Consider the following 14116-nt stretch of genomic DNA (forward strand, 5'->3'; position numbering starts at 1 on the left):
ATGCGCATCGGCATTCACACCGGGATGGTGTTGGCAGGAGTCGTTGGTAAGAAAATGCCAAGATACTGTCTCTTTGGACATAACGTCACGTTGGCGAATAAATTCGAATCCACGAGCGAACCACTTCGTGTCAACGTCAGTCCAACTACGTACTTGTATGTCTTTTGACAATACCTCTCTTCTTATATAACATATATCACTTCTTTACTTCAAAAGTGACACAATTCACAAAATTACACATATAGCACACTTTATCCGACAGATGTTCTGGGAACATTCTTAGGACGATCAGAGGACTTAGAGATGTTTTCTGGATGTCTTTAGGACGTATCTTGAATGTCCGAGGGGGTAACCACTACCTGAAATATTGTCCCACAGATTACATGACATCATATGATTTCATCTGATTACAAATAATTGTTTTCACTACATATGAAGTCATTTGGTAAAATATACGAATTTATTTAATATTATACAATAATTTATCGTGGTTGCATTTGTAATTATCGGATTATACATAGAGATTTCATAGGAATTTTATAATGATTTCGAGGACTCTATGCCACGATTGCATTAAGTGGTTACCCCCTCGTGAATGTATGTGTTGCATAGAAAAACTTCCTAGAAAAGAGAGAAAAGGGGAAAACTATTTTTCAACTTAACAAAAAATTATTGACTGTTAAATCTATAATGTTAAATTTAACCTAATCGCCACTGCTTCTACTTAATTATATCGTTATTTTATACTAAAACAATGGTTATATGACATTATACAATGTTAATTTGACATTATATAATATCAAATTGACATGATATAGTATCGAATTTAATTATTATTTTAATATAAAATAACGATATATTTAGCAGGAGCAGTGACGACTCACATTAAGTTAAATTTGGCATTAGATTTAACAGTGTGTAATCTCTCTCTAACAACATTGATAAAACAATATTCTTAAAATGAGCAAATCATTTCTGTCGCTTTCGTTTGATAACCCTTAAAAATACCACTCTTTTTGAGTTGTGACGATTTTTTATAAAGTTAAATTAATTCACTTTTAATAGTTTTATTGATTGACAGAGTAATGTTTGCTTATATATATATATATAACATTTGAAATACTAATATTTCAAACAAACATACGCATAAATTACTATAAAAAAGAAAAGTGATGAGAAACCAAATATTTTATCCGTGCAAGGACATAATTATTATTAAGTAAAAAGATTGTGTGTGTTAAAAACCTATTTTTTACACAAGAAATATAACGGATATTAATCTAAAAAATTAAAACATTCTGTTCAATAATTTCTGCTCGGTACTTCTAGTGTTAACTTATTTATAGTAATAATTTAAAAACCACTATTTTTTATGTTATATCACTTTTGAAATAAGGAAGCGATATACGCATACGCTCATCATTCACGGTATGCAAATGTATTTACAGGTGCTTAATACAAAAATCGGGATTCATATTGGAACCGCGGACCAAGGACAATCTACCCAAGGGAATGCCAGCCAGTGTATCGGGCACGTGTTACTTCCTGAATGGGTATCAGCATAGCAGTGTCAATGCGAGCGAATCTCTCGACGTGCATATTCAGGCTGCAATTACGGAACTCGGAATCAGTAGCAATATGTAGATACCTTCCGATATGAGGACGTTTACCGTTGATCAGTGTGTTACTTTAACGATATTACCGTCGATAATAGCGACGGCACACCCGACACTATCAAATCGATCGATGTATATGAGCTCTCAAAGCTGGCACTAAAGGTACATTAAAAGCATGGCGCTAATTGTGTACGAACACACTGAAAGAGATCCTGTGCGGATACTATTTATACGCAGAGTCTTAGATTGTAATCGTTATATACCTACTAAATATAAGAAACAAGTAAAACTCTATCATAAACTCTATATTTGTGTGTTATTTAAGGTACCCTATCCTAAAAATATCTACAGATTGAATTTTTTTATTCTTATATAATCTAAATGATTACAAATGTGCAGTTATTATTTTTATACGTAATGTAATTATAAAGGAAAATATATAAATGTTTACCAAAAAAAAAAATTTTATAGGACAATTCTATCTTATGCACACCCGATTCAAAATCAGGTCAATCCTTTACATAAATCTAATTCTGGTCAATTTATTACTGAAAGGCAGTAATTAGTTATTTCTTGTAGAGTACTAAAAGCATTAAAACAGTACTAACAATACCTGAAATAAGTAATTATTGTCTTTAAATAGTAAATTGAACCGTATTATATTTCTGTAAGGAATAATAGATCGCCAATACTTTCTATAAATTATGGAAACTATTTTTCAGCTGTTTCTTCACAAAATAGATTTCATTATTCTCTTCCAGCACAGCTGCTACATTTATTATGTTTTACTTCTTTTTATTATAACAAGTGTTTATTTTCAGATAAGACTTGGATCAAATTGGTATTTTATAACGTATTTTATTTTTGTATATACATACTGCATAAAAGCGTATGTTTATTTCGAAAAGTTCAAAAATCAAGATCAAATGAACCGAACGTGCATGACTTGTTTCTTTCTTTCGGATGATAAGTATAATCAATACTGCCTGTATGTCCGTTTCTCCCGACGAGAAGTAATGCGAAATTTTTCGTAACACAGTGCATTACGCTGACTTATTAATGACTAATGTGCAATTTTTCGTATAAGAAAGCAGCGGAATTTACGAGGCGCGATTTATGGGACCGCTAATATTTCAACTTTCCGCGGAAGCGTTTTCTCCCGAGAAAACTTCCGGCCGTTGTACGAAGTAGCAGCTTTTAAGATAATAACGCCGGTTTGTGGATCACGGTAATAACTAATTGTGCCGTTCTCACGGCGAGATGCAGCGGCAGTTCGCTTATTGAAAAGCGCGGCCTCTTTCCACTTTAACGTAACCGTGCGCGCATCGTTTTACCGGGGGATACAAAACGGGAGGTGGCGTGTATTGTAAAACTGAAAGCTAGGAGGTGGTTTTACAAAGCCACTGTCACTAACGGCCCCTTCGTTTGTTCACGCACGTACGCTTATGTGTACGTGTATTCTATGTGTGTGTACATGTGTTTGCGCTCACCAGCATTCTGTTCGCGTATCCTTAATGTTTCCTATAGTGCCATTTATACAGAGACGAAGAAATTAAACATCGTTCCTTCCAGCTATGTTGTGTAATCAAACGCTCGGCACTGAGCGAAATAATTCGTAAAAGGTTCTGAAACGGGACCACGAAATGATACAGATATTAAAATATATATGAAAAGATAGAAAAGAAAAATTAGAACAGCTAACCAGAATAATGAAAATGACACAAAAGTCAGGTTTCAATAACAAGCATTGTTACGTGCAAAAAAAGGATCACGTATTCCCGTAAAGTTAAATAGAACTCGTTGTAAATAAATAATTATGGGAATAAAATACTTATATAATTAAATAATTGAATATATAATTAAGAAGCATTTATTAAGACGCCAAATAAGGATAAAAAAAACAACATTAAATGCAAATGTGTTGTAAGAAACACATACTTGGACTGTATTAAAAAGGAATATTGTTAATAAGATCTATTTTCATTGCAAATATTCTAATAAATCACATACATCTAATAAATGAAATAGAATCAATATGCTATTTAATATTTAACCAGTTACGACGTTTAATTAATTCAATTATAAATAAATTAGAAATATTTTGTATGGCTATGCTAAAAAAAAAACAAGATTAAGATAGGATAAATCTATTTGTTTTTTATCTACTTTATTTTTATATTTCTTTTATTAAATTTCAGCTTGCTATATAATAGTGCAATAAAAAGAGTATTCAAGAAGTTCAATATTACAATTTAAAAAAGATTAAAAAACCATGCTGTTTATGGTACATTATGTATTAAAGAAATTAAGTCAAATGCTTTTGTGATTTTCAGAGAAAATTTAGACAAATTAGTTTAACAAATATTTCTTTGTTGAGTAGTATGATATATTTATTAAAGCAATTTAATTAAATTACAAAATTTCATTAAACAATGATGTTTATGTTGTATTTAGAACGAGCTCCGCAAGGAAAATTATATTTGTGCAGAGTTTAAATATTCAACTTAAGTTATTATTTAGAAATATGTTTAAAACACTTTAATACTACACAACGTTTATTTAATATCCTACTTTAAAAGTAGCTTTGCACTGTTCCCAACAAATTTAGGTTACATAAATATAATTTATTAACTTGACAAGTTAATTTATTAAATTTAGGACATTAAATAAGTATTATACATTTGTACCAACCAGGATGTAATGGAATAATAATGCAATTCTCTCTAAACCATGTATTAAAGATCTATTAAAATATTACGATTATAAATAAAATATAATAGCACACACATTTAAATCGAGTAAATATTTTAATAAGATATGCGCATCGTTAAGCATCCTCATGGTAGGTATTTCGAGTGCCTCGAGTTTAATACGCGTGACATAATCCACATTCTCCGCTTAATTACATTCTCTTGATAGTTCCGAACTGTGTGAAGTAACTGGAACATTAGCTCTATAAGTTTAAGAAATCATCATATCGGGATTTACGTTATTTCAAATAGCATTGCTAATTTTTTTTGTGGAACATTGAAAAATTTTCATTTAAGTACATCTTTTCATGTCTACTAATAAATATTACTTGATGTTATTTTTTAAATGTTTTTGAATGCTTTTCATAAAAATAATATAATTGTTACAATATTGTGTTATAATGGTATAATATATTATATACACAATGTAACACATTACATTATATAATAACATCATATAGAGTAAGGTGGTACAATTTAGAACATGGTACAATTCTAAACAAAATAAAATTTGAATCGAATTTCAAGTCAATGAAGATTTAAGTTTGGTCATCCTCTCATTGTACAGAAGTTGCTGAAAAGTACCAAACAGAAAAAATCAAACTTGAACTTCAAAAATTAGATTTCAATTTTACTTCTTTCAGATTATACCATGTTTGAAATTGTTTCATCTTATCTTATTATAAATTTACAATTGTAGATTATATTATAGGCTATTAATTGTACTATTATATTTATAAATTCAAATCTAACATTTTGCTTAGTATTATTTTTTTTTAATAATAAAAATGCCTCGGTACATCTTCATCTTGAGTGTTGCCTCCACTTTTCACACAGAAGGAATATGAGACAACTATGAGACAAGTCTGAAAAATTGCTGTAGCTCCTTTTGCTACAAAGGTTTCATTACAGAGAACCTCATTATTTACTTTCCCATCTGTCGCACGTCTCCACCACATTGCATTGAATTATCTTTAACGAAGAGCCGGTAATTGGTTAATTAATATTAACTGACGTAAATGGCACAGTTTTGTATCGATTTTATCGGCCAGTAATGAATTCTCTTAAGCGTTACAAATTTAATAATAATTTTGAAAGAATATATATCATTTAATATTACAGCTCTTCTAGCAACTATCTAATTTTTATGACTTTCAATTAATAAATGGTCTTTTAGAGAATAATTAAGTTTGCGTATTCCATTTCAGTTGAATTATTCCGCTTCTTGTATATGTATATATGTATATATATATATATATATATACTCTGATGATGTACATCTTATGAAAGCTATTCTGAATTGCACGACGTGTCTCCCTTACAGCTCTCCTCTATCATATTTCTGCTATCGACACTTTATTATTAACTCACTCGCATACGAATATATGCATATATTCTTTGTGTCACAGCGTCCAGCCGTTTCGCTGGTTCGATTAAACTGCAATGACGTATATTGGTTTACTCGACTATAGAACTGACAGAAAGGAATATTAAATACTAAGCATATTTATATTCTAACCGTAATGCGTATCAATGCATTCTCGTATTTTCTGTGTAAAAAAATCGTCTAAAGAAGCAGACGAGATGAACAGATGGGAGGTTTTCTTTGTCAAGGCTTTTTATTTAGTAACACAAGTCGACACAGTCACTCTATCTTTTTTGGCATTCTCTGAGTAAAAAGATAGGATGATACTTGTATCGATCTATGTCATCAAATAGAAAGCATCCAATATGACGTTCGTCGATAATGAAATAAATACTGTAGGCAGTAAAGGTAAATTATACAAACAAATGAACGATTTAGTAATAACGGGCGATATCTTTAGATTGTATAAATATGACTTAGATCTTATACTCATAATCTATTCTTGTTTCAGAACCGTCTTAAATAACATTTTAAGATGCTAACATATAATTATGTGATTGGTTTATAACATTTTAAGACTATACTTAAGGGGGATTCAAATACTTAAGAACAGACTATGAATACCTATCAGTAAAGCTATAAAACTGCGTAATTGCGGTCCTATATAAAATAAAAAATAATTAAAAATTTATAAACTTTATTATATAAATTTATAACAATCATTAATGCTAATGTTAAAAGGGGAAAATTTCTTAATAAAATATAAAATATTGCATCTCTTTTCATATCGAATTTATGTGATTGTAATTCCCTTTCACGTATCTATTTTAGTACCTCTTAAAATTAGGCATAATAAAACGAACATTTAATAAATGTTTCATGTAACACAAAATATCAGATAAAACAGATTCCATACCAATTTCATATTTAGCTTGGTATCTATTTATCTGTACTGTTAAATGTAATAATACTTAATCCATAATGTTTAAAATAATGCGTGCGATTTGTAATAATTAAATTAACGTCTATGGCGAAAATTTAATACATTTATTGATTTATCATATATCTGTCATTAAACATTATCTCAATTTGATATCAACTCATTTATTGTATAAGCAATAACTAATTATCTTCTACAATTAAATATATGCATGTATGTGGATATAAATGTATAGATATATGTATATATATTATATATATAGTATATACACACATATATATATATGTAGATATATAACGAGAATTTTATTATATTTATTTTTTAAATATTTTTTTTCAAAGTATAAAAGTTAAATAATGTAGCAAAAATAAAAACTAAATAAAATTTTTAACTTATATAAACAATTAAATGTATCTGAATATAATTTCAACTCGATATCACAAAAAATATAATACGTTCCTTTATGCACTGCAACGTATTAGTTTTACTTTTCTTTAAATTGGAAACGCTTCAAATGTTTATTATTTACTACAACAAATTACTGTATGCTTAAAGCGAAAACGGAGAGAAGGTAAATGGATGGAAAGAATTGGAAGAGGATGATAGAGAGGCAGAGAGATGAACGGTGGGAATGCGAGCGAATGGAGAGCGTGATGAATGAAACATAATTTATTCAATTGATACTAATAAATGGTATTTATCTCGCCCACTCAGTAGCTACGTCAGAATAAAATTTGTACATTGTCACAGCATTATTATATTGGGAAGGGTATCATTGCAACACGAAACATTGACGAATAGTATAATGACCTAGCAACAATGTATTAATTAGTTACTAAGAAAAAAATTGATTTGTTTGAAAATCACATGTTAAAAATTATAAGGGCATTATAATATCCGTAAAAAAATTTTTTTGAAGTCTATAATCGTTTAATTTGATTGTAATTAGTAAAAGAAAGAAAAGAATAAAAATATATAGAAATTTCAGTAATTGATGTGTACTCTGTATATCAATTACTGAAAATGTGAAAATCAATTGCCGGGGCATTGTTCCACACGCGCCTCTCCATTATTCAATTTTCATACGATCGTTAAATTGGTTACATTGTATTTTCTACAAATTGATGGAAAGATCGTTAAAACAAAAGATAGAATTTAATGCTCTGATTAAATTCTTATGTCAAATCTCATTAAAATTTCATTAATAAGAAATCTATATGTCTGTGGGAAAAGAACGAGATAAGACACGCGAGGCAAAATTTCGAAAGAAGTCGATAAACTATTTACAGACTGTAGCCTGTATTTACCTGCAGTATCGAGATATATAGCGAGAATATTTTATTCACTACACCCTTTTAATGAGATAGATTCAGCGCTCTGATAAAATATCTAACTTGTTTCCGTCAGCAATGCAACCGTGCTGCACATTGTGTTATTCGTTTGCAGGAGACTCGAAGTTTAATTAATCGCTCCTATATCCGCAATGCATGGAATTGCGCTTTACATACAAACTTAACTACATTGTAATATGTAAAGTCTGATAATAAACGTTTAACATCGCTCACCGTTAAAAACGTTACCTGCAATTCGCTGTTTTTCCCGGTTCACTAATTAATAATTATATTTTGTGCGACTAAAGATACACATACGTTTATTAATGAATAGTTTTGTTTTACATGAGGCATTTATATAGTGAGTCTCCAATTTGCGTAAACATAGGTTATTAAATATATAAATTATTATGAACAAATAGCAATGTGCACGTATTAAAATATTGAAACTAAATTTAAATTAAATCTAAATTTAATATCGAGATTTAATCGATAGAATTTATTCATTCCTTATTTGATGTTTGAGTGTATTTTATTGTCGACGTTGTTGATAATTCTATTAAATAGACATAATAAAAATAGACTGCATTTTTATGAAATTATTACTATTGGTTTAGAAAGAGTAAGGTTGTTGAATCGTCCCTCTCTCTCTCTCTCTCTCTCTCTCTCATTCTCTTTCTAAAGTATCGAGTTGAAGAGAAACGCTAATACGAGTCAATTCTTTATAACTGAGCACAGATGCCAAGATTAGAAAATGCGCAGTATATACCTATTACGTGTATAATTCCCGTCGTAAACAACGGAATATTATTCTAAGCGACAATTTCCACAATTAATTGACTTTGCATAGAGTCGCGAGAGAGATCCGTAAATGCAGCTTTATTAACTGCATTACTCGAGAGGTTTTTTTAACGTAATTATTCGCGTAGGGTGTTTCTGACACCTCATTGCGGCATTTATCTCAATTTTCATTGTTCTCTTTAAGATTCACAATTAAATAAAGATTGATAATATTTTATACATTTTTTAGATAGAGATAAATGTAAATTCTTTTAAAAATTGTGAAACAATTTGTGTTAAATCTATACAGAGAAAATAGTTTTAAGTGAAGTACCTAAAAAAATTAGATTATAGGTAAAAATCCGAAAATAATTTTGTTTGGATCATCGAAATAATTATGTAGACGTTCGAATTGATTGCTAGAATATCAAAACTTTTTACAGTACTGTACATCATACTTCAATATTCTATATAATTATTTTGATGGTCCAACAAAATTATTTTCAGATTTGTACTTAGCTAAATTTTTAACTTTACTTTAGTAAAAGCATTCTTTCTATATGATAATAATAATCTTGTTAAATAAAAGTAACAATAACATTATATCAATATTATAATTTCCTATTCAATAATGTAAATGCAATATAACATATGTTGTAATTGTTATATTATATTATTGAGTAAGAAATTATAAATTAAAAAACTTTCTGAATTTTAATAAATATTTTTTCACATACACACAACTAGTACTAAAATTCGTTAAACATTTACTTACAGCAAATAAATATTTACTTAATAAAGAATAATGGTCAAATCAAATTAATGGTTCTTGTATCGAATAAATATATTTTTACATTTAATAAATTTAGTACTATTAAAACAAACATTGATTAAAAGTTAGTGCATATTTTAGTTTTACATAGCTGTGTAACATTATTATTACTTTGTGTTTAGCGGAAGCGATGTGTATAAATAGCATTACATTTAACGAATTTATAAACCCACAGTATCCCAGACACTCCACGAGAGTAACAAAGGATTAAGCGATTCGTATTCACCGAGATAGATCACTTCGGGCGTTCCTTTAGCTAAGAAATAATCAATTTAAAACCAGCGAAGGAATTCCATTACAATGGATACGAATTCTCGAGCAATTTGATATTACATGCATCTGTTGGCCAATGTCCCGTCGATCTTTTTACCGAGCGTTCCTTCTCTCGAAGCTAAAGAGAGAGAGAGAGGGAGAGAGAGCATTCAGAGATATTAGGAAAATCCACGCGTACTCACCCTTGCACTCGTACGTACGTTACTCCAATTCCCGATGCGAATCGGAGCGCGAAGACCGGTCAAAGGCGCGTCGTCGCCCAGGTCGCCTTTGGCCGCTAGGAGCGCGGCAATCGCGAGCGCGCACTTCGGTCGCGCACGACGCTCAGTCTGCCGCAGTCAGCAGCGCGTGTAGGTCGTGCTATTCGTTCTTCGCGTCGCGTCGCGTCGATCTCTCCCCCCCCTTCTCTCTCTCACTCACTTTGACCGAGAGATCGCACGAGCTAGATCCTTCGTCGGGTTCGTTCGGCTCCTTATACCTACCAGTGCTCGAGAGAGTTCGCCCTCGTGGGAACGCATTCCTACGCGAAGTACGTTGCGTGTATCACGGTGCGACGGTACTGTATCCCGTTTCGCGCATTAATTCGTTATTGTCACGCTCGCGCGCGTTGCGGTCAAAGTAACACAGAAGTCCTCGCGCGTCTCTCCTACGCGTTAACCTTCCGAGTTCCGCGACCGGCCTCTCTCGGAATAATCCTTACCATTAATTAGTGTCAACGGCGACGGAGCTCCGTCCGCGATCATCTGTGTGTGCATAATGTGTTGTCAGTGCGCGGGATAATGTGACGCCGTGCGCCACGTTTTCGAACGACGCGGGCCGAAACGCGCGCTCGTCGGAAGGTCCGGAGGTTTTCGGGAGTGCCGATTAGTGCGAGAGCGAGAGGCGAGGTCTCGTATATAGTAAAACCGCGATAGTGTCGCAGCGGCCGTGCGTGCGGCGTCCTTTGTGGTCGGGGCGACACGGGGAGAGCAACAAGAGTAGAGTTTACGGGACGAGAGAGGAGGGCGAACGGAAGGTGCCCGTGAGAGTAGTACGGCGTGAAGTTGCCGCCGCTACGATTAACGGATACGAGCGACGAGCAGCCGCCGCGCCGGACGGCGACGGGGAGGGTGAGTACTGATTCTTCTTTTTCTCTTCCCGCTTTAGAGTTTATCCGCTCATCTCGCAGCAGCCGTTCTGCTACATGCTGACGAAGGTGGATATGTGTATGTGTGCGCGCGCGCGCGCGCGCGCGCGAGCACGCTCTCCTGGCCTCTCGGATGCACGAGAGCGGTGCCGATCGAGCACGCTACCTTGCACGTTCGCATCCGTGGCACACGAGGCGGGGCATGCCACGCGATCGGCTTCGCCGCACGTTCATTCCGTTCAGGTAGCGCGGTCTCAGGTCCCAGAATGGAATCTTTTCTTCTTCTTCTTCTTTTCTTTTAGCCTCGTCTCCGCTAGAGACCCTACAGCAAAATCTGGACACGAGCGATTTTGTCAAAATCCTATGAGAGAAAGTTATGTGTACTTTCTTCCTGTTATATATGTAATACAATCTTGATCTAATTTAACTGTCTTACTTAAAAAGAATCTTAATTAAAATTATGACGTAACAGTATAAAAAGTTATAAAGTAATAGTCTCGATGAGAGGGATTTTGTTAAAATCTTACATGAGAGAAAGGTATGTATACTTTCTCTCTGTGTATATATATATATAAAATCTTATTTTCTGTCAGTTTAAAATCTTAATTAAAGTTATAGAGTAACAGACAGGAGTGATTTTGTCAAACTCCTATGAGAGAGAAAGGTACGTATACTTTCTCTCTGTATATACATATTATATACTATCTCACTCTAACTTAACTATCTCGTCTGTAATCTTAATTAAAGTTATGGAGTGAGACAATACAAGTTATAGTGAGATAGCATATATATATATATATATATATAGAGGAAAATTATATATATCTTCCTCCCTTTCAAATTTTGACGAAATCGCTTGTGGCCAGGATCTGTTACAAGATCTTTAATCTCCATAATAGCATGGATTATTCTAGCAATATTACAGCGCTCCAGTAATATTGCAGTAACGTTGCAAATTTGCAGCAACGTTGCTGCAAGCTTCTGTGCTGTATATAAGTTAGTTTCGTCAGGAACTTTCAATTTTAACGCCCACACTCGCCGACCGTTCTGGTGCAAGTGAATATTGAATGGAATCTCGTCCGGAACAGTGGTGAACCGCGTGTGCGATCTCACGGGATCTCGTTGTCTTCGACTCTTCCACCAACGCAACGCGGCGCGGCGAGCCGAGCTCCGACTATTCCGACTATTCGGTAGTGAGCGCGTTGACGGTACCATCTCACCGCGATCGCGCTTTGCTACTCCAGTTCACTGGTGTTCCGAACGCCGCACGTCCAATGTTAGATGCGACTATCTGGATTTTCTGACATTTATGTCCTCCGCGTGAGATTCCGATCGCCGAGGAAGAGTGAAACGTGAGGTAAAAGGGTGGTGTCCAGGACTTCGTAGAGATGCAATTCTGTCGCGGGAATGACCTTTGCTATTAAATGCGTAAATGCATCGACGCGTGTTTACACTAGAAATATTAAATAGTCATTATTTACTGTTTCTTTTTTTTAGATAATAACATAGTGGGGCTATCTATAAAGTACTTTAAAAGATTTTAAGAGCTAATTCCTCACATAGATTTAAGATGAAAATTTCATGTGCCATAAGTCTGAAACAGAGTTGGGCACATTTACGAATAAAGAATAACGAATAAAGAATAAAGTCTTATTCATAAATAAAAAATAATTTTTTATTCGAATATAAATTTATTTTGTGTATCTAAAATAAAATTATATTCGAATAACATTTATATTCGTGTATGTGGAAATAATGTATTCGAATTAAAGATATATTCGAATAAAATTTATTCGAGTATACAATGTATTCGAATGAAGAATATATAATTCAACATATATAGATATATTTAATATGTGTGTATTGTAAAGTATAATGTAGAACAGCTTCTTTTATTAAACTTTATTTTACACTAAACGTAGTTCAAAGTGATAACGAAGGTACGAAGCGTGGTGAAACTTATAGTGTACAATTAGTAACTAACAATGGATATTATTTGGAATGTGGATCTTTATTTTCGTACAGTGATCTTGTGACAGGCTCGTGAAAGGCTCGTGTTCTAGGAATAATATAATACAAAATAGAACAATACGAATAACAAATAATACCAATAACGAATGATGCAAATAACGAATAATGCGAATGAAGAATAATATGAATAACGAATAAACATCAATAATACAATGGCGAATAATATGAATAATGAATAATATAAATAATAAATAATGCAAATAATAAATAAAATTCTATTTGAATAATATTCTAAATAAAAAATTATTCGAATAGTGCCCAACTCTGGTCTGAAATGGCTTAAAAATTTTATTTTTTCCAAAAATTTCGGAAACCACTCGGATTTTAGTGAAATATTGTATATGTGTTTTATCAAACTAACTTGTGTGGTTTTCGAAATTATTGTACGTTTAAAAACTAATAGCTTCAGACATATGGTTATATGATGTTTGAAACTAAGCCGTTTCGGACATATGGTCATGTGAAGTTTTCGTCTTAAATTTCTGTGAAGAATGATCCCTTAAACTCTTTTAGAGCTCTTAGTAGCTACCCTGTTTTTTTGATGTAAAAAATTTTGATTTTTTTACTTTTCAATAATTATGTCTTTTATATAATAGAATATTTGGTCTCTCACACACACATTGTTCTCTTTACTTTCTCTCTCTCATAGAATTTATTTATTAGATTATTTTAGTGCGTAAGAGGAATGTTGATATTTTTAGTGTAAATATTATGATGATGAATATTTCAGGTGCGTGTAATGTTGGATGAGAATTCGGTTTTTCGAAATGCGAATATCAAACGGTATCAGCCGTTTGCGTGGAAATAATTGTGTCCGGGTGTCTAAATTATGTAGTGCAAATCTTGAACGTTTTGTCCGTTTGGGAATATCGTGATTGTACGATCAAATGTATTATGCGAGGCGCATTTCGATATATCGCGACTGTGTCATTGAATAACAATGTCATGGTTCCAATGTTCTGGATATAGTTTCATATTGTTTTACGAGGCATAAAATGGATTGACGGAAGTAGTTTTCATTCTAATATCGAGTCTAATAATATATACGTAAGCATTCGACACGATGCATCT

The 14116-nt window shown here is 32.6% G+C and overlaps 2 protein-coding genes across 3 annotated transcripts in view; both read left to right on the forward strand.

Moving 5' to 3' along the window:
- Positions 1-1894, forward strand: part of Gycalpha99B (guanylate cyclase 1 soluble subunit alpha 2) — a 29141-nt gene extending 27247 nt beyond the window's left edge. For both annotated transcript variants that reach the window (XM_018506572.1, XM_018506574.1), the window contains exons 10-11: positions 1-155; positions 1449-1894. In XM_018506572.1, coding sequence (XP_018362074.1) covers positions 1-155; positions 1449-1644 — 351 coding nt within the window. In that variant the 3' untranslated portion in view covers positions 1645-1894. The remainder of the gene's footprint in view (positions 156-1448) is intronic.
- Positions 1895-10440: 8546 nt separating this feature from the next.
- Positions 10441-14116, forward strand: part of kek5 (leucine-rich repeat, immunoglobulin-like domain-containing kekkon 5 protein) — a 273744-nt gene continuing 270068 nt past the window's right edge. The window contains exon 1 of the mRNA XM_018506571.1: positions 10441-10997. The gene's annotated coding sequence lies outside the window, so the exon portion shown is untranslated. The remainder of the gene's footprint in view (positions 10998-14116) is intronic.

Source organism: Trachymyrmex cornetzi, unplaced genomic scaffold, assembly GCF_001594075.2.
Source record: "Trachymyrmex cornetzi isolate Tcor2-1 unplaced genomic scaffold, Tcor1.1 scaffold227, whole genome shotgun sequence".
NCBI lineage: Eukaryota > Metazoa > Arthropoda > Insecta > Hymenoptera > Formicidae > Trachymyrmex > Trachymyrmex cornetzi.